The following is a 22,138-nucleotide window of genomic DNA, read 5'->3' as shown; positions in this document are numbered from 1 at the left end:
AACTGGAATATTTTTAAAAAATTCAAATGGAAAAAAGCTTTTAGAACATTATTTTTTTAGGTTTACTGTCCCTTTAAGTAAATATACATCTCATGTAAAGTTCTGCTATGGTAAATGAATAAGCTGCATTAGGTATGCAGGCAGTAAGGTATGTTCTCATGGAAAGTTTCAACAAAAGGATACCAAGAGAACTAGTCTATTTTAATAAAACAATTAAACTTGCATGCAGTACGTGTATCATAAAAAAATACTTTTGACTTTCCTGGTCCTTTATTACTTGGCCTTTTTCTTGTAGTTAGGTCTTTTCATGATTCAGATCCTGATTCAATTCACTTCTATTATCAGAGGAAGGTTTCCTTTTCTGGGCATTGCACTACTAGGAGCTAACTGAACACACTGAGTGAGCTAATATAATTTGTTTATATAGCCCTGCAAAATTCTATAGGACTTAATATATGTGCAGCCACCAATAAGCAGCTAGTTCTCAGTAGTCCATTGCTGTTCCTGAGCCTACCTATGCATGCTTTTCTATAAAGGATACCAAAAGAACAAAGCATATGAGATTTAAAAAAAAAAAAAAAAATTGGAACGTTTATAATTGTATGCTCCATATGAATCAAGAAAGTTAAAAAAAAAATGAGTTAACGGTCTCTTTAACAAAGAAGATAAGAGCTACTAAACAGGCATCTTATTGGTTACTTTCCTGATGCAGTTTCTTTACTACTCGATTTACCACCTACTTACGTTTAACATTTTTACCAACCACAAGTGAATGAAATGCATACACTGAGGAGATCTAACAGAGCAGGCAAATTTAAACAACCTTCCAATTTATTTTGATTAACAAAATATGCAGTCTTTTTACATTTACACCAGCACCTACTGAGCATGTGCGAGAATTCACAAAATATACGTATATGCATTTGTGATTGGCTGATGCCTGTCACGATACAGGAGTGGAAAAGGCATTACTGAGATTTGTAAGAAAAAGAAAAAAAAAAAAATCTACTATTAATTTGAAGTTGAGACTAAGTGCTATTGCATTTGTTGATTATGCAAATCTACTGTATTTACTTGTCCTTTAACCCTTTGAGTGCTAAGCACTTTCCCACCTGGGTGCTAAGGTTATTTAAAGTGATGGTAAACTCTCCCCCTTTTTAAAATCAGATCTGGAATGTAAGCGCTATTTTAGATGGAGTTTAATTCATTAGCTGTAATGAAGATGCGCTATAACTTACTTTTTCTGCGAGCTAACAGATTGAATTGTTGTCCAATCAGCGCTCTCCCCATCTGGCACTTTTGTTGTAGCTAGAGCATTGATTGGAGAGTAATTCAATCATTTAGCTGACAGGAAAATTGACTTTTGAAGTGGGTGGTGCAACGTGGGGTATTTGAATTTCATATCTATATTAATAACTAAGTTATAGCGCATCTTCATTACACATGATGAATAAAACCCCATCTAAAATAGCGCTTACATTCCAGATCTGATTTTAAAAAGGGGAGAGTTTACCATCACTTTAAGTTTTTTTTTGTTGTTGTTTTTTTTTAACTTTTGTATTTTTTTTTCCCCCAATGGTGGGTCTTGGGGGTCTGTAGCCGCTCAGATGACTGAGATACAGGCATCTAAGCAGCATGCCCCCTTTCCCTATACTTTGTATTGTAAATTTTTAATAAAGTTGCGCGTGACGTCACCGTGCAAAACATGAAGCCCTGGCGATGCCTGTCACTATGCTGGCCCGATCGCCGGGGTAGGAGCAGGTGGAAGCCCCTAGATCTCCCTCAAGGTGGGAGAGTACTAGCGACGGCTCTGAGTCGTTAGCACCAGAGTGGGAAACTCTGCGATGGCTCAGAGCCGCCGTTAGCACTCAAGGGGTTAAGGCATAATCTTGTTTGTCTGCATAAGTGTATATATGTATACATAAATACACACATTGCAAAAAAAATGCTGCCAGAAATACAGGTTTTATACATAGCATAAAATTAAACATCTGACGGGGGATGTGGACGTAAAAGAAAAAAATATAATTAAATAGAAAGGATTGCTTATGGTTTCTCCAAAGAACAGGGTTTATCTATCAAAAAACTGCAAACAATACTTTTGTAAGCAATTTAGTATAAGGAAAATATGATCAGACATGGTATGTGCCAATGCTCAAGCACAGCAAGAAAATGAGATCCCAAAGGTTACCAACAGTGCATACAATAAGACATATCAGTTAGTCTCCCACCAAGAAGAGATGTGGAGCCATTCATTAGCATATTTAGTTTGTAAGACAGCTCTGTTTGTCAGCCGAAGCAAACATTTCCTAAACAGCAGCTAATTAGGAAGTGGATGTAAAAGCAGTTTGAAAATATGACATTTACAATTAACTGCTGTACTTCTGAACAGACAGCGATACTCATTCACGAGTCTGGTTGCCACAAGTTTTAAAATGAAGGAGTTAAAATAAAACTAATAAGAAATGTTTCTCAGAAAAAAAAAAAAAGTTGTTTACACTCACGCTTAAATGTCACAATCAAATTAGAAGACTATTTATTGACACACACTGTGCAGTTCAGAGCAGCAATATGAATGGATACCTATTCAACCATATGAAAAATTGTCAAGAACTTAATTTATACATCTAATTCACTCTCCCTTTTTTACTCAAACACAATCAAATATGCTTATGACTTCTAGCCAACTTGCAAAATCAAATCCATGCAAAAATATTAGCACTACTCCACTGGAAAAATTGTATTTACAAAGGGTCAATACAGACTTTACTGCCATTGAATACTAAACAGGCAAGATGAAAGAACCATTGAGTCTTTTTATAATGTATTTTGAAGCCAAGGGACATCAATTATTTTGATAGAATTGGATAGAAAACGCTCAATTTTATCCTAATGCTCATTCTGACTAAGAATCAATTCTGTAAAGCTGCTCGATACATTACATCATCAATATTTAAGAAACGTTATCAGCAGTAGCTATTAGGATAAAACACAAGTAACACTAGGTCAGATGAGAACAAAGCTGTTGCTCCTCATCACATTTTGTGGTTGAGAATCATCAAGATCGATCTGCTGCACTAAACAGACTAATTGCTGGCACTGTGGTATGTGGGGAACTAACTGATTAGCCCATCAACTTCTATTTTTTCCTGTTTGAATAACATGTCTCCTGTTGATATATTAGGTTTATAAAATTATTTTGTATAAAATGCATTAAAAAAGAGAAATATTAAAATTATGGTCTGTGACATGAATTACAGGAATATGCACATATATATATATATATATAACACACAACTAAATATTCCGAAAAAGTTGGGACAGTATGGAAAATGCAAAAAAAAAAAAAAAAAAAAAAAGTCTTGACAATTCAATTTACCCTGTATTGTATTAAAAACACGTTAATGTATTTTTGAAAATGTTCACTCATTTCAAATCTGATAACTGCAACACGTTCCAAAAAAGTTGGGACAGGGGCAATTTAGGACTAATAGCGATGTGACAAGTTGAAATAAGAAGGTGCTGTGAAAACAGGTGAGGCAATTGTGTAATCATAGTATATAAAGGAGCCTCCAAAAAAGGCCTAGTTCAAGAGCAAGGATGTGTCGAGGCTTGCTAATCTGCCAATAGTTGCATCAGCGAATAATACAATATTGAGAACTACATTCCTCAAAAAGACAAATTGGTAGGATTTTGGGCATTTCACCTTCTACAGTGCACAACATAATTAAAGGGACAGTCTACACCAGAATTTTTATTGTTTTAAAAGATAGATAATCCCTTTATTACCCATTCCCCAGTTTTGCATAACCAACACAGTTATAATAATATACTTTTAACCTCTGTGATTATCTTGTATCTAAGCCTCTGCAAACTGCCCCTTTTTTCAGTTCTTTTGACAGACTTGCAGTCTAGCCAATCAGTGCCTGCTCCCAGATAACTTCTCGTGCACGAGCACAGTGTTATCTATATGAAATACGTGAACTAACACCCTCTAGTGGTGAAAAACTGTTAAAATGCAATCTGAAAGAGGTGGGCTTCAAGGTCTAAGAAATTAGCATATGAACCTCCTAGGTTAAGCTTTCAACTAAGAATACCAAGAGAACAAAGCAAAATTGGTGATAAAAGTAAATTGGAAAATTGTTTAAAATTACATGCTCTATCTGAATCATGAAAGTTTATTTTGGCCTAGACTGTCCCTGAGTCTGTAATGAATATCCTGACATGGGCTCGGGAATACTTTGGTAAACCTTTGTCAGTTAATACCATTCACAGCTGCATTCGCAGATGCAAGTTAAGCCTTTATTATGCAAAGCAGGAGCCATACATCACTGTCCAAAGGTACCACCAACTTCTCTGGGCTAGGTCTCATCTGAGATAGACAGTAACAAAGTGGAATCATGTTTTGTGGTCTGACGAGTCAACATTTCAAATCGTTTTTGGAAAAAACAGCTGTCGGGCTCGCCGGGCCAAAGAGGAAAAGGACAAACCAAGCTTTTAACAGCATCAGGTCCAAAAGCCAGCATGTGACATGGTATGGGGGGGGAGGAGGGGGGTTCAGTGCCCATGGCATGGGTAACTTGCACATCTGCGAGGGCACCATGCACATAATGCAGATAGATATGTATACATTTTGGAGCAACATATGCTGCCATCCAGACGTAGTCTTTTCCAGGGATGTCCCAGCATTTTCCAGCAGGACAATACAAAACCACATTCTGTCAGGATTACAAGCACATGGTTGAGTAAGCAGAGTATGCAGGTGCTAGCATGGCCTGCCTGGAGTCCTGACCAGTCTCCGATTGAGAATGTGTGGCGCATTATGAAGCGCAAAATAAGACAATGAAGGCCCCATACAGTTGCGCAGCTGGAGACATGTATAATGGCTGGATGGATGGCGGGAGATTCTGCTTGCTAAACTTAACCAACTGGTGTCTTCAGCGCCCAAACGCTTAATAAGTGTTATTAAAAGAAAAGGTGATGTTACACAGTGGTAAATAGTCTACTTTTTTGAGTGTGTTGCAGTCATTAGATTTGAAATGAGTGTATATTTTTAGCATATTCCAGTGGCCCCATCAACTTAGAAATTGCAGCGGATGACTTTTTCTAAAATTGAGTGGACTACTAACTTTTTCCCTCTGGACTAGTAGATTCTAACCCCCAACTAGTCATGCCCAGGAAAAGGGTCAAGCCCAGGAACCACGTCAAGGTCTCTTCCCTCCTGGGTACTTATCCACAGCCAAACAATACAAGCTCTCAAACAAACTGGCAACCACACAAGGGTGCACAGGCCTTATGTAATCTCCCTAGACACATACAAAACACAGAAATGAACTGCATTCTCAGCCTGAACCAGGTACACATCCTATGACCTTGCAGAATGCACAGTCCTGGGTGCTCAATAGCACTGAAAGTCTCAGCACTAACAGTATACCAACATAATGAGCAAGTGTGTATATTGCTATGTCGGTTCTTCCAGCGTCAGCACGCCATTGATCTTTACAAGCACAAATATACAGCAATTAAGTTAAAGCAGAGAAATTGAGCACTCACTTAAATCTTCTGAAATCCATCGAAGTTTGGAGAGTTCTCCTGGAAACCACGTTTAGGATCACACTATCTAGTGTTTTACTCCACTTGCTGCACCTCCAACCTCTGCTGACCTGGTGTAACTCGCTACCGGATCCTTCACCGGATGTAGCGCTATGCGCCCGGTCTCCTTCCCAGCTGTTACCTGTGAGCCCAGTAGCAAGTCTGATAGCTACTAACAAACAAAAGAGTCCAGTGCTAGAACGGCTACAAACAGGTAATCATTTATTTCATAGGATAAAAAATGGATACCAACGAGGGCAACTGCCCTATGGAGACAAATCTTAGAATCTATAAAAATGGAAGACTAAAATAGCCTGCAATGCAAAACATTGGATCCAAATAGTGACTAATCCTTTGATGCATATTATACTATGTGACCTAAAAAGTGTGTTATATTATCAACCGTGGGAAGTGCGCGACAGACTTAACCAGTGATATGCTGGTTACTATGTGCTGGAGTACCTAATAGGTGTAGTGAAAACCCCTACATTAATAAAAAGGAAATGTTATGCTCAATAAAGATATACCAAAATAGAAGATAATAATTCTGATATAAGACCCTCTCAATTCCAATGTTATATTTATTTGGAGATTATAACCAAATATTTAATCTAGGGGAAATAAGTGATCCTTCCTATGTTTATACATTATGTGTCTTGTGAAAAATAATATGCTCACTAAAAACATACTAAAATAATAAATTCTGATATAGACCCATCTCAATTCCAATGTTATAAGGTGGTAGCCAAAATATTTAATATAGGGGAAATAAGAGATCATTTATATATTTATAAAATTGTGTGTCTTGTGACAAATAATAGTGAATGCATAATAAAGTGATGAATGAAGTGATATAGACAAACATTAACAGAACTATACCCTGTATCTAAAAGTAATTGTTATTATATAAGAATATAAGTTGTTGGAAAAGTCGCCATGAATGTTTGCCACACAAACACGGTTGTTTGGCTTTCTTCACAAATAATGTTATCCTGGTTTGGATTGAGCGATCTAACAGTACTAAAAAGGTAGGTGTTATTTTAATCCATTCACTCTGGTACACCCATACCCAGTTCTCTCTTAGGGAAGAGACCTTAACGTGGTTCCTGGACTTGACCCTTTTGGCCAGATGCAGTAACTAACTCTTCCATTTTTTGCTTTTAATCATAGCTGTGTTTTTGCAAGCGAGTGCCAGACTCTGTATGTGGTGTTAATTAGTTTTGTAATTTTCCCTATGGGCTTTGCACCCAGACTTGTCTGGGGGCTGTGCAGCTGGTGTGAGTGTGCATTTTGCAGGGTCATAGGATGTGTACCTGGTCCACTTTGAGATTGCAGTCCATTTCCATATGAAGCCCTTAAAAAGGGACACTAAACCCCCCAAAAATAATATTCTCCAATAGGAACATTCTACTAGTTAAAATAAAGTGCCATATACCTTACTTTATCAGTTCTTAAAGGGACACCAAATCCAATTTTTTTATTTTGTGATTCAGATAGAGCATGCCATTTTAAGCAACTTTCTAATTTACTCCTATTAATTTTTCTTCGTTCTCTTGCTATCTTTATTTGAAAAAGGCATCTAAGCTTTTTTTTTTTGGGTTCAGAACTCTGGATAGCACTTTTTTATTGGTGGATGAATTTATCCACCAATCAGCAAGGACAACCTAGGTTGTTCACCAAAAATGGGCCAGCATCTAAACTTACATTCTTGCATTTCAAAGATACCAAGAGAATGAAGAAAATTTTATATTAGGAGTAAATTAAAAAGTTGCTTAAAATTTCATGCTCTATCTGAATCACGAAAGAAACAATTTGGGTTCAGTGTCCCTTTAATGGTTTAGGAGATATTGTCATAAGACTCTATAACACTTTGCCAGCCATCCGTTATGCTCATTATCATATACCTATAACAGAGGGTTACCAAGGTAGGGTAGCGCGCGCAGCTTCAACTCATGCGTACATTAATGTTTGCGGTGCCACAGCTAACATGTCCTGAAGTAGAGTGCGGTGAAGCTACATTTAGCTTCCGCGTTACACTAATCCTGCACTTGCACAGATCATGCAGGTAATGTCATCACACACTTCCCATTAGAGTTGTGTAGTACTAGCGCTGGAGGTGTTCCACTTCAATTGTTATTTTGTAACATGGATTTTTTTTTTTTTTTTTTTTTAATTCACAACATAAGCCAGAGCTGCACTCACAAACTGCACACACTGGTTAAATAAATAAAAATTACTTTAAAACAGGCTCGATTACCCAACCAATTTTTTTTTGTAATAAAAATAAAGATTGTCTGCTTTACATTACTTTTCTTTGAGCATGCTCTACATATTGTCATTCACTGCGCAGGTGCACAGGAGCGCGCTTATACCACTTACATATGCAACAACCTCATTTGAATATAGTGTATTTTATTGGAGGCATACATAATGGCTATTTGTAAACAGCCAGAGGGGGAATCATTACAGCAATAGTATCTGTGGGTAAGAGAAGGTAACGGTAAGCATAAAACAATGACATCTAAGAAAAACAAAAAACACAACAAAAACACTTCTAATTAATTTACTTCATGTTAAAGGGACACTTAACCCAATTTTTTTCTTTTGTGATTCAGATAGAGCATGCAATTTTAAGCAACTTTCTAATTTACTCCTATTATCAATGTTTCTTCATTCTCTTGATATCTTTATTTGAAAAAAAGGCATCTAAGCTTTTCTCTTGATTCAGAACTCTGGACAGCAGTTTTTGATTGGTGGATGAATTTATCCACCAATCAGCAAGGACAACCTAGGTTGTTCACCAAAAACGGGCCGGCATTTAAACTTACATTCTTGCATTTTATATACAGATACCAAGAGAATAAAGAACATGTGATAATAGGAGTAAATTAGAAAGTTGCTTAAAATGTCATGCTCTATCTGAATCAAGAAAGAAAAATTTTGGGTACAGTGTCCCTTTAAGTAACCTTTTTTTTTTTTTTTAAATGCAAGTCATTATTGCCAAACCTACAGTTTTATGCTCCTTTAAGTGAGGCAATATCATCACTGAATGAGAAGTGCAGTAAAGAATAGCAAAAATAGTTTTGCAACAATAAAGTCACATATAAATCAGAATACCACCCCTGCAACCCTCCACTTCACATCATGCAGCTCTTGCACGAGCCTGACACGCTTTTCGCCAGTTAGAGCTCTCTCAGGGATTGGTTTACTTAAATAGTCTACCAATCAAAAAACACTTACTGAATTAGGCCCACCAATCACATAAACGAAATCCACTGACATAGTAACCAATAACATCATATAGTCACATGATGTCACTTATAGATTTCATATGGATAATGCACATCTTTTTTGAATATTAAATACCATTAGTACCCATAATGTTAGGTTCAATTATACTCATATGCATCATTATTAAATTATCTGCCTTAATGACTGCTAAAACTCTGCCAGGCATTGATCCTAAAAGCTTGTACAAAATTTTACAATCCAAATTATTCCAGCAATCCTTAGAGCATCCTAGGGAGTGTCTAGAGATATTGTGTGTTTTGCCTTTTCAAATGTCCCCAAAGAGTTTCAATGGGGTTGAGGTTTGGTAATTGTTGGAGACAAAGCCATGCAAATTAGCACTCATTCCATTATGAACTTCAGAAGTTGATCTTATATGATCAATGTAAGCAAAGCATTCCCACTCCTGAATATTTCCTTCATTATATATTTAAAAGGGACATAAAAAAAACAGTATGAACTAACAAGTTTCTAAATATACAATGCAGCCAAAGCTTACAGCAAAATGGTTCTGGTTTTAAGCCCCATTAACCCCTTTAATTCAGCATTTCCATATATGAAAGGTGCTATCCAGGCCATAGCTTCTGCAAAATGCACTCGTGCACATGCATGGAAGGGGCAGAGTCACATGACACCTGACTAAAGCAGTGCACATTTTAATGCTGAAGCTTTCACAATGCATGTGACATTATAAATGAGCAAGCCTCTTGGCAACAAACAACAGCGATACCTGCTGCTGCTCCTCCTCAAACCCCCTTTTCTTGCATAAGTAATTATCCTCACATGCACACGTTATATGATAGCACAAGGTTTGGACTTGGACACTGATAATAAGTGGTGGAGCAGGCTACCCTTGGCAACACTAAAGTAATTCTGCAAATTTTTGGAAATATTTATGCACATAACTCAAAATGTTTTATGGCACTTTAACAGTAGGTTTCACACACTGTGGTGTTTATTGCTCATGTTGATTTCTCCTTATATGAACTTAGCGACTGGAATCAAATATTTAAAATTTAATTTGTTTTTTTAAATATCTTTTTATTGCAATATACAGGGGGGGTGTTTTTCTTAAAGTTCAAACCAGGAAAAAAAAATATATATCAAACTTTCATTGATTATATATCAGCAATAGTAATTCCAAATTAATTAACAAAAGGTACTCTTTATATTTGGTAGATTTGAAGAGCGGGTAAACACCGCTTGGAGATTAGTACACAAGAATAAGATGATGAATTAGCTTGAAGTAATAAATGTCACTTAAGTATAACAAATGTACCCATATTGGCTAAGATAGGATGCTGATGGAACTAACAGTATCTCTTTAACAAGGATTATATGTTCTGGAATAAGCAAGGTATGTGAATCTGGGTATTATTGCTTCAAATTATTACTTAGAATCCCTCTCACCCTCGCCGGCTAAGGGAAGGCAAGGAAATTTGGGCCTACTAAACGCTATTGAGGCATATAAATTAAAAGAACACAGAGACATAATTGCCATCAGCCATAATGGTAGAGGTGGATTGTGGGTAAAATGAGATTTAATTTTAACAGTAGCTTGTATATGGCTTATTGGGAGGTGATGGGGACGTGTCCAGGGAGTTTAATGATATAGCAATAATATTATTTGGACCGGGATATTTTTTTAAAAAAAAGTATGAAAAAAAAGAAAAGAAAAAAAAAAAAAAAGGAGAGTAATGGGTATGGGCTGGTAAATTGGTGGTTATAGCTTACAATTTAAATTTAAAAGGAGGGTTCTTAAAATCTGGGTGCAAGCTCTTGTGATTGGAGGAGGACCTATAGGATCTCACAGATGGAGATAAGGGAATATTTTTTATAAACGAATGATAGATGGCCATATCGAACTGTCAAATTAAAGGGTAATCATGAGGGAATATATAATGAGCAGTGAGTGACTATGTGACGTGTGACAGTGGGGGCTAGAGTGCATAGCCCATTGAAAAGGTACACCATGTGCTGGCAAATGGAATGGAATGTCAGTAAATAAGTTTGTCTCAGGGTAAGTAGAGGTTGTAAGATAGGATATAGGACCTTCACAAGATGAATCAAACTATCCCCCAACATTTGGTTCTATTAGCAGTCAGCACCAGCAACCTCTATGACTTTCTATAATTATTTTGAACGGTTATTGCTTAGTGAGTTAAACAGAGTAGGCATAAAAATCTGTATATAGGCCACCGCCTGAAATCGCAACGGTCTGAATCTAGACTGAACAGTCATGCACGCAGCAAATATACATATCAAACTACTCAGTGAGAGATAGTTTATCTGAATATGTGGTCAAAGAGTATGGATGCTGATAATCAGTAGATTAGTGGGAATTAATCTCCAGCCTGAGATATTGCGACCATGCAGGGTCATGGCCAGGACACGCCCCCTCATTGGTTTTGTTTTAATAATTAAATATTTCTTAACACAACAGATATATAATTCCTTATCATTTATGTAAGTAACCTCTCTCTCCTCTTAAAATTTTTAGTTTAAGGGTTTCTCAAGTATATATACATAAATCATCACCAGAAGAGGAGAGGAAAAAAAAAAAAAAAAAAAACAAGGGCAGCGGAGGGTAAGGGAAAGGACAGGAGGAAGTATCGACCCCCTCCTTCCTCGCATCATCCCAAGATTCTCTAATCTATCCAATGCTGAAGAAAGTATCCAGCAAAAACATTCTGTAAGACAAAAGCTGTGTTACTAGTGTTACTAATAAAGTCATACTAATTGTTTTTGTACATTTGGAGGTAGAGATTGAATAACCAGCAGCCATTTATAAAAAATAGCCTTTTAACTGTAGGTCATTGGGGTTTTTTAAGACCATATTATTCCACCATACATTGCGTGGTAAGTTCTTTTTTAAAACCAGCAAACTTAAGGGCTTTCCAGTTCTTTAAGATGAGATTCCGCATTAATAATACTATGGTATTGAGTAATTTATCATTTTTATGTTGTTCAGAGAATTTAACTAAAAAGACTACCAACTGCGCATCTAAGTTTCTCGGTCTCGATTATTCTGCTTAACCAAAAATGTATTTTCATCAAAAGTTGGCAAATTTCTGCTTGATTTGCATTACATTTCCAACAGTAGCTAGTTTTTCTATACCATTTAGATAGAATGGAAGGGGTGATATAATGGAGTTGATTATTTTTAAAGGTGCTTCTCGCTAAATTAGTGAACTTCCTGTTTTATTAAGCAGATTTAGACTAATTTGAATACAAAAATTCTGCCATTTTTTTGTATCTTTTCCACCTGGAGCGTATTATTGTTAGAATTCATAAGGCGATAAAATGGAGAAATCGATGGAGATCCTTCCTGATACTGCTTAATTAGGCTTCTCAGAGGGCCATATGACCATTCCCTTCCATATTTCCCTCTAACCTCTGCTATATAAAATGTCTAATTTGCAAATACGCAAAGTGATCTTTTTTGGGTAACCCGTATTGTGTTGCAATATCATGGAAGGACATAATTAGGGTGTCTGCTGTGACAGTTGTTTAATCCAGATCACTGCCTTCCATTCTTTCGAATACCTTATATGTGAATCCTGGGTTGAATTCTGGGATGCCTTTACATCGGTAAAAATTCAGAGATAAAAAGGGGATATTTCTATTTCCTTACACAGTTTCTGCCATGCCAAGACCACATTCTTTATTGTCAACATCTTAGTCACCTGATTAGGCAGTTTAGAAATTGGGCAATGTAAGATCGCTTTTAGGTCGAATGGGTCTATCAAGCTGGATTCACCAAATTTGATTTGTTAGTAAATATTGTTGTTTTTACAATCTTTTACTGTAAATTTCTGCAAAATGTTTACATTTCCCTTTTTCCAAAGAAGTGGTTTAGAGACGGCATTGTTTTAAATTGTTGATACAGATGTGGGTTAGATTTGTCATGTCTTGCTTTGGATGATATTTTGGTTTTAGAATTGTTCTTCAGCAGGCATTGTAATGTTCCCCAACCAATATTCTAGCTGTAATTTGGAGCAGGGAAAGGTTTTCAGCATTCATCATGTCTAAAGAGCTTAGTGAAGCAATTTGAGAACATATGTGACACTAGTAGAAACAAAAGCAGGACTACACTAACAAAATTAAAGGTTCTTCAAACACAAAATAAATGCTAAATAGAATTATTAAAAACAAAGATTAACTGGATAATATAATATATATGTTCTTTTTTATATATTTTTTTCCAAATGTTTCAACAACTAAAAATGTAAGTTTCCTTAAAGCAATGGGTGCCATCATATAGTTATCTAGGTTTCCTTCTTTGCTGAGGCCAATTCAGCAGTTATTAATTGGTCACTAAGATTGTGATAGATTAGGATTGTGTGTTTTGTCTGGAGTCCCACAGTGCCAGATGTATACATGCGTTTACAGACTCCTGTTTATGTTATCTGTCTTTTCATATGCAGGGATGAGGGAGTGTCTGTTCTTTTGGTTTACCCATCTCCTTGCAGTGGGTGTCCCATCAACCGTGCTAAACCGGGAGCTTCTAAGTAAGTTCTTAAAACGTTTTATACTGGATTTTTAGATCAGTATCTGTGCATATTCTTCTTTATAGTAGTGTCTATTACATGCAGTTATATGAAAATTGATATACTGTTATATTTTGTAGAAAACGGCAATTGTTTACGGTTAACAACTGAGGGAAGTTAAAACATTATATCTATCCCAATGTTCATAAACAATAGTTCTTTCCTGAGATATGGAAAGCATTAATTCATGGAAACTTCTAGCGTGAGCCAAAATAAACTAAGCTAATTTAAACTGTACATACAGAGAATACTCATTTCAAAGTAGGATAAAGGAGATAAGTAAAAAAAAAAAAATAGCAAGAGCAAATGTTTTGTTTAAAAATAAATAGTACGTCAATCCTGATATTTTTTTAATAATTTACTTATAAATAACCTCAATATTCCTTTGGGCTAGGTACATGAGTACAGTTGCTGCTCATGACAAGCAAAATCATTTTCTGCAATAGCAGTGAGGATACAATTTGGTTTAGTGAATATTTTTTATCATAAACCATCAACATGTGTTTGCACAATAACTTACAGGTGGTAGGTCTTATAAGAATAGGCATGGCTCTCTTTTTTCTTTTTTTAAAGTTCATACATTAATAGGGCAGAATAAGTGATGATTCATCTTATAGGGATTGCAAAGTTTAATTAATTAAAGCCCAGTACCTAAAAATAATCTTAAAAACATGGGCACTTTAATTCATTAAACTTTATTTTTTATAATATTTACCATTGCATTATGGTAAACATACGTTCCTCTGCCTGCATCCCGTACTGAATCCAGCTTCCTCCAATCATTGCTTGCCCCACAAGCTGGACGCTAAAGGGGGCAAGCAACAATTGGAGGCTGTTTGGGAGGAAAATACAAAAAAAAAATATAAAAATATTTAATTAAAAAAAGTGCATTGAAAAGGGACATTAAACCCAAATGTTTCTTTCATAATTCAGATAGAAATACAATTTTAAAACATTCTCATTTACTTTATCTAATTTGCTTCATTCCTTAGATATCCTTTGTTGAAGAAACAATGCACATAGATGAGCCAATCACACAAGGCATCTATGAGCAGCCACCAATCAGCAGCTACTGACCCTTTCTAGATATACTTTTCTGCAAATGATATCAAGAGAATGAAGCAAATTAGAAAGTTGTTTATAATTGCATGTTCTTTCTAAATCATGAAAGAAAAAGTTTGGGTTGCATGTCCCTTTAAATCTTCATACTGGCAGACTGTCTGCCAGCACCTAAGATGGTGGTGACCAGGGGGGGGGGGGGAGGGAAGAGAGCTGTTTGGGAGGGATCAGGTGGGAGGGTAAATCGCTAAAGCTAAAATTAACCTTACAAGCTACCTGATTAACCCCTTCACTGCCTGGAACAATAGAAGTGTGGCGTGTAGCTGCAGTTAGCAGACTTTTAATTATCAAAAAGCAATGGCAAAGCCATGCATGTCTGCTATTTCTGAACAAAGGGGATCCCAGAGAAGCTTTTACAATCATTTGTGCTCTGATTGCACACGCGGTAAGTAAACAATTTCATTAAGAAACCCAAAGTTTGTGAAAAGTTATTTTTTTTTATATGATCGCATTGGGTGGTGAAATGGTAGCATTAAATATACCAAAATAGGCCTAGATCAATAACTTAGGTTGTCTAGCTAGCTTATATATAGCTTTGACGTGTAAATAGAATTAAAAAAAGGCTATATATCTGTTTAAATGGAGTGATAGAAAAATGCTAAAAATTCTCCGGTATTTTGTGCAAGTTATTCTCTGAAAGTATGGCAGTGAAGGGGTTAACTATTAAAGGACCAGTAAATACAGTAAGATTTGCATATCAACAAATGCATAACAACAAGACAATGGAATAAAATTTAGACTGAACTTGAAATGAGTAGTAGACATAACTTTGAAATTTGTCAGAAAAAAATCTATTTCCACTCCTCCTGTATCATGTGACAGCCATCAGCCAATCACAAATGCATATAGATATAGTCTGAATACTTGCACATGCTCAGTAGTAGCTGGTGACTCAAAAGGTGTAAATATAGAAAAAAAAAAAGACTATCTGAATCATGAAAGTTTAATATTGACTTGAGTGTCCTTTTAAGGTTTTAAAGAAACTTAGAGGACCATCAAATACAGTAGAATTGCATAATCAATAAATGTATAACAAAAAGACAATGCAAAAGCACTTAGAATTTCAAACTAATAGATTTTTTTCTGACAAATGTCAAAATGTGAACAATTTTCCTTCACCATGCATCATGTGAGCCATTAGCCAATCATAAAATGCATATACATAAATACAGTGAATTATTGCACATGCTCAGAAGGTGTTGGTGTCTCAGTTGTATAATGGGAGAGAAATGGAGTAGTTTACCATTGCATGCTCTACCTGAATAAAAAAAAAAAAAAAAAACATTTAATTTTTACTTTAGTGTTCCATTAAATAAATACCTTTATCTTTTTGCGCATCATCTTCTTCTGTGGGCTGCGAGGGGTCGTAATAATCGCTTTTATAGCGAAAGCCCATAGTATTGTAAGTTCCATCTTCAGCCAAAGCTTCACTTAGCCTCTTGTATTCTTCCTCTTCAAAAGGAAACACAGCAGACATTAGAAGAAAGCATATTGAATTTTTTTTTTAACATGCGTTTCATACAAGGTGGTGAAATACCACAGTACTATATATTGGGTCAGTAATTATTTCAGAACAGGAAAAAAGGCAAATGACTCTATATTTCTGTTTTTATCATAGTTTACAGAAAAAAAAAAACAATGAACAAATGCATATATACTTCAAAAGATCAGTAAGATTGCCATAAGGCTGTGATACATTGCTTTAAGGCTGACATTCCAGTCTGCCCTGAAATGCTTGGCAAAGTCAGAGGGTCTCTACAAATAAACTATCCTGTGGTCCACATTCAGACAGCTGTTTTTCCATTCCTCTGGGTACTGTCAAACAGATAATATCAGAAAAGTGAGTATAACATCAACATAAATAATTTCAAGGATTTTTGTGGGGGGGTCCGGTGTATCTTATGGCTTATTATTTTTATTATGTACCTTGCCTTGCTTCCTCTTCAAGCAAGTCCGTATGCAAGGCTAAATACCTCTCTTCATCACACAGGGCCTCTATTCGAGCCTCTTCTTCAGATAGGTTGTAGTTTCTATTCCATGAATTGTGCTCAGCATCATACTCAGAAAGGTCATGAAGATGACCACGTCCATCATACCTGCAACATGAATGAAATGATCACTACAAGGTACTTCAAACTTTAGTACTAGGTTATGGCAACTTACCTGCCTACATCTTATGTAAATAAAAATAACACGCTTGTTTAAAAGATTATATTTATTTTGTCTAGATATTAAAAGTATAATGTACATTGCTTAGACTGAAATTGTGTTATGATAGTGGAAAACTAGTTCATAAGAAACTCACTTTTTTTGTATCAATCGATAAAATTCTACTGCCGAGGTGCTTACTGGCAGTTATTTAAGAACGCTTACCGTATGGGTTTTCACCAACCATTCATTTTTGTATTTGAATTGCTTTGGGGGGGGTCTGGTAACTCATAGTTTACATTCACACGAACCCGAACACATAAATACCTATCCGCAAGAACCAAACGCTGGAATTTTTCTCGCTTCTTACTGCTGGTCCACATCTCTCAGCAGAGATCTTCTCCGCAGAAACGTTGGTCCCATGGTGGTAATATCATGGCTAGGCTCGACACTTAGCCAAATGGCTGAAGAAATAAGTTCTGGTTATGCAGTAGAGACACACACATACATAGGAACAGCAACATACATGTAAAGTTTAAGGCGGAGTCACAAAACAAATAAAAATAGTTGGAAATTTTGACAAATTATTCCGTTGAGTAAGTCTACAATATGAATTATTAAATGTATTGAAATATTTAAAATTGGATGTTTCAAAAGCTGCGATTATGAGTTAGTAATAATCTTTAAAATAAAGAAAAGTGGTTATGCATCTTCGCACAATGAAACTGCAAAGGACAAGTAAGAAAATAGGTTTTGTCTTTCTAAGATTACGATGAACTTGTATTTTTTACGTGATATATAATGTAGTTTGCTTACTCACTATGCAATTTTAAAAGGGCTTTTATAACCCCACTACAATACCTAGAGCAGATCAAATTATCAAAAGGCTAAGCAAACCTGTGATTATCTGAAACAAGACATCATAAGAAAGTAATTCAGAATTAGAAAACCAAAAACTCTAACGGTATCTAGTATTTAAAATGACATTCTAGTGCAAACATTCAATATTCTAAATTTATTGGATAATCATTGGTACAAAATTCATGTTTTAACTCCACAAAGGGGTTAAACCTATAAGTAAAGTCCTTCTTGGGAGCTACAGAGAATTGCTGGTCCGAAGCTGCAATGCTCATTGCTCCTGAGCAGGGCTTGACCAGAGATCAACGGGCAGCAGGGCAAAAGGAACATGAAAACTATAGCATGTCTTTTTTTTTTGCACTAGAATGTCCCTTATAATGGAATGATTGGCTCCATGGCTGAAATTATATAAAATTATAGACTTTGTCAGGGTCATTTTACAACTAACCAAAAATATAAATGAGGCTGGCAAATGTGTTTATTTAAGAGAGATGGAAAATTATTTTTTGGGATGTTTGAAAAAGAATGCAAAAAAGTCAAGTAACTAAAATTTAAAATTGTGGTAGAAATAGCAAACTGGATTGTCAAGGCCTGATAATAATACGTTTAAAATATATTGCATTTTGGTAATGTATCCACTTAAATATAAACTATTTAGAAGTCTGTTTAACATTAAAAAAAAAATTATTCTATATGAAATCTTTACAAAATAAAAAAACATGCTTCCAAGCTAATTGGGGGAAAAGTGACATCCAAACTTATGAAAACAGAGAAAAAAAATAGTTACACAAGACAAACAATTTTAATTGTTTTGGCACAAAAATCATAATAATTGAAACCAACAATACTGCTGTTATTGATTACAATATTTGTTACACAACTGCAGGTAAAAGGTGGGGAACAAAATTAATAAAAAATTCAAACTTTAAAGGACAAAAGTGTTTAATTTTCTATTGTGGCAACCAGGTTGTAGCTCTTTCAAATTAAACAAAAATAATAACATTAAAGTGTCCCCAGAGACATGAAGAACACATGGTGGTCGTCCACTGACTGAAGCTTCATTCTGTGACATTATTTAAAACAAGAAATAAAAGCAATGTACAATAATTATTATGCCTTAATTAAAACCACTCTTCCATTCAAGAGGTGAAACAGCAGTTCATGTTCTGGATACATTCTGCTAAAATGTATAGGACTTGACACATATCTGACCATTAAAGGTCTGATTAGCTGTACAAGGCTTCTTTCACAAACGAGAAAGTCCATTCCTTTTGATATGTCAGTTTGTTAACCTGGTTAAATGGGTAGTAGAGTCAAAATGAAACTGCTATGGATCAGTTAAGAGCACGCAATGTTAAACAAAATTGCCAATTTATTTCTATTCTCTAATTTGCTGTGCAATTTAAAACAAAATTTTCAATGTCTTTCTACATTTCTAACTTGCTTCAATCTCATTCTTTGTTGAAAAGTATACATAAATAGGATGAGGAGCAGCAGTGCACTACTAGGCGCTTGCTGTTGATAGGGGGATAAACATACAGTATCTCACAAAAGTGAGTACACCCCTCACATTTTTGTAAATATTTTATGATCTTTTTATGTAAAGTAGTGAGTGTACAGATTTAATAACAGTGTAAATTTGCTGTCCCCTGAAACAAATTCCACACACAGCCATTAAAGGTACACAGAACCCAATTTTTTTTTGTGTGTGTGTGTGATAGCATGAAATTTTAAGCAACTTTCTAATTTACTCCTATTATCAAATTTTCTTGATTCTCTTGGTATCGTTATTTAAAATGCAAGAATGTAAGTTTAGATACCGGACCATTTTTGGTGAACAACCTGGGTTGTTCGTGCTGATTGGTGGATCAATTCATCCACCAATAAAACAGTACTGTCCAGAGTCCTAAACCAAAAAAAGCTTAGATGCCTTCTTTTTCAAATAAAGATAGCAAGAGAACGAAGAACAATTTATAATAGGAGTAAATTAGAAAGTTACTTAAAATTGTACGCTCTGAATCACGAAAGAAAAAAAATTGGGCTCAGTGTCCCTTTAATGTCTAAACCATTGGCAACAAAAGTGAGTACCCCCCTAAGTGGAAATGTCCAAATTGGGCCGAACACACAGGACAGGTTCCACTCAGAACAGGCCTTGCCATGGTCGACCAAAGAAGTTGAGTGCATGTGCTCAGCGTCATATCCAGTGGTTGTCTTTGGAAAATAGACGTATGAGTGCTGCCAGCATTGCTGTAGAGGTTGAAGGGGTGGGGGTCAGCTTCTCAGTGCTCAGACCATACGCTGCACACTGCATTAAATTGGTATGCATGGCTGTCGTCCCCGAAGTAAGCCTCTTCTAAAGATGATGCACAAGAAAGCCTGCAAACAGTTTGCTGAAGACAAGCAGACTAAGGACATGGATTACTGGAACCGTGTCCTGTGGTCCGATGAGACGAAGATAAACTTATTTAGTTCAGATGATGTCAAGTGTGTGTGGCGGGAACCAGGTGAGGAGTACAAAGACAACTGTGTCTTGCCTACAGTCAAGCATGGTGGTGGGAGTGTCATGGTCAGTGCCTGCATGAGTGCTGCCGGCACTGGGGAGCTACATTTCATTGAGAGAACCATGAAAGCCAACATGTACTGTGACATACTGAAGCAGAGCATGATCCCCTCCCTTTGGAGACTGGGCCGCAGGGCAGTAATCCAACATGATAACGATCCAAAACACACCTCCAAGACGACCACTGCCTTGCTAAAGAAGCTGAGGGTAAAGGTGATGGACTGGCCAAGCATTTGTTCAGACCTAAACCCTATTGAGCATATGTGGGACATCCTCAAACAGAAGGTGGGGGAGCGCAAGGTCTCTAACATCCACCAGCTCCGAGATGTCGTCATGGAGGAGGTTAGCGCTCTACAAATAACCGATAATAATAATAATAATAATAATAATAATAATAATAATAATAATAATAATAATAATAATAATAATAATAATAATAAGAGGACTCCAGTGGCAACTTGTGAAGCTCCGGTGAACTCCATGCCCAACAGGGTTAAGGCAGTGCTGGAAAATAATGGTGGCAACACAAAATATTGACACTTTGGGCCCAATTTGGACATTTCTACTTAGGTGTGTACTGACTTTTGTTGCCAATGGTTTAAACATTATGGCTGTGTGTTGAGTTATTTTGAGGAGATAGCAAATTGACACTGTTAAACAGGCTGTACACTCACTAGTTTACATTGTAGAAAAGTGTCATTTCTTCAGTGTTGTCAGATGAAAAGATATAATAAAATATTTACAAAAATGTGAGGGGTGTACTTTTGTAAGATACTGTATATGCCTCTTGTCATGGGCTCACCTGTGTTAAACTAATTTTCAGCAGTGCATTGCTACTCCTAAACCTATCTAGGTATGTTTTTCAACAAAAGATACCAAGACAACAAGTCAAACTAGATAAAAAAAAAAAAACAACAACATTGGAAAGTTGTTTAAAATTGCATCCTCTGTCTGAATCACAAAAGAAAAATATTGGGTTTTCGTGTTCCTTTTTATTACTTGCCTTTGCAGGTTTTTGCCATTTTTAAATGATCCCCTGTAAGGGACAAGACACCACTCCTATACTATACAGGCGATCACCTGAATATTACAGTGGTATCCAATCCCTCATGTGATAGAGGCTATCACCCAATTTTATATGAAGGGTAAAATCCCTCTCTAATTTCAGATGATCACCTTGTTTTCTGTCTAAGATGACGAATCTGGCATCATCTAATGCTTGCGTGCCCCATGAGCTGGACGCCATGTGGGGCACGCAACTATAGGATGAAGCCGGATTCGTCATGTTAGACAGAAAACAAGTATGAGATTGAGGGTGAAGGAACAGCACAATGTTTACCATCACTAGATGGAAAATATTTTAAAAAGGAAGCATCTTTAAAAAACTTTTAAAGAATTAAGTACCCCTAGTTTTATAAATAATGTTATATGCTGTGGATTAAATTATTAAAATTTACAATCACTTTAAAATATATTTTAAAAAGGCACATTAAACACTTTCAGATGGTAATATAAAATGACAAACTGTATATATAAGAAAAACTTTATAATATACTTTCATTATTTATTTTGTCCTCTTTTCTTTCAATTCCATTCGGAATGTGTGAGCTTTTAAGTTCCTGTTAGAAGTGGAAGCGCAGAACACATAATCCACGCAGTCATTGGCTGCACACTCTAGTGACCTATTTATAACTGTCCCTTATTGGCCACAGCAGAGAAGGTAACCTAAGTTATAATATGACAGTTCCCACTGTTTTATAGACATTAAAACTATACACTTGATTTGTCACTATTTAAACAACTATTGAAACTTTAAAAAATACATCTAGATGTTATTCTCAGACTAATCTTCTTTGAATGCCTCATTCTATCTAGCATTTGTTTTGTGAAGTCCAAAAGGTTATACATCCCGAAATTATGGGACAGTAAACCTTATAATTACAAGACATTTCTGAAATGTCGCTATAGAATAACATACCAGCCAAGTCTTAACATTTTCTTAAAAGAAGTTAACATAATTTTT

At 35.9% G+C, this 22,138-nt stretch overlaps 1 protein-coding gene across 3 annotated transcripts in view; it reads right to left on the bottom strand.

The window, feature by feature from the left end:
• Positions 1 to 22,138, bottom strand: part of SFSWAP (splicing factor SWAP) — a 589,383-nt gene that overhangs the window by 563,494 nt on the left and 3,751 nt on the right. The window contains exons 2-4 of one of the 3 annotated variants that reach the window (XM_053701864.1): positions 17,025 to 17,161; positions 16,476 to 16,645; positions 15,870 to 16,001 (exon numbers count right to left, since the gene is read on the bottom strand). In XM_053701864.1, coding sequence (XP_053557839.1) covers positions 15,870 to 16,001; positions 16,476 to 16,645; positions 17,025 to 17,080 — 358 coding nt within the window. In that variant the 5' untranslated portion in view covers positions 17,081 to 17,161. Of the gene's footprint in view, positions 1 to 15,869; positions 16,002 to 16,475; positions 19,219 to 22,138 lie in introns of those variants that run through there. The other 2 variants (XM_053701863.1, XM_053701865.1) reach the window with 2 other exon arrangements.

Source organism: Bombina bombina, chromosome 2 (genome assembly GCF_027579735.1).
Source record: "Bombina bombina isolate aBomBom1 chromosome 2, aBomBom1.pri, whole genome shotgun sequence".
Lineage (NCBI taxonomy): Eukaryota > Metazoa > Chordata > Amphibia > Anura > Bombinatoridae > Bombina > Bombina bombina.
The sequence above is the reverse complement of the archived record's forward strand: the minus strand, read 5'-3'. Positions and strand labels throughout refer to the sequence as shown.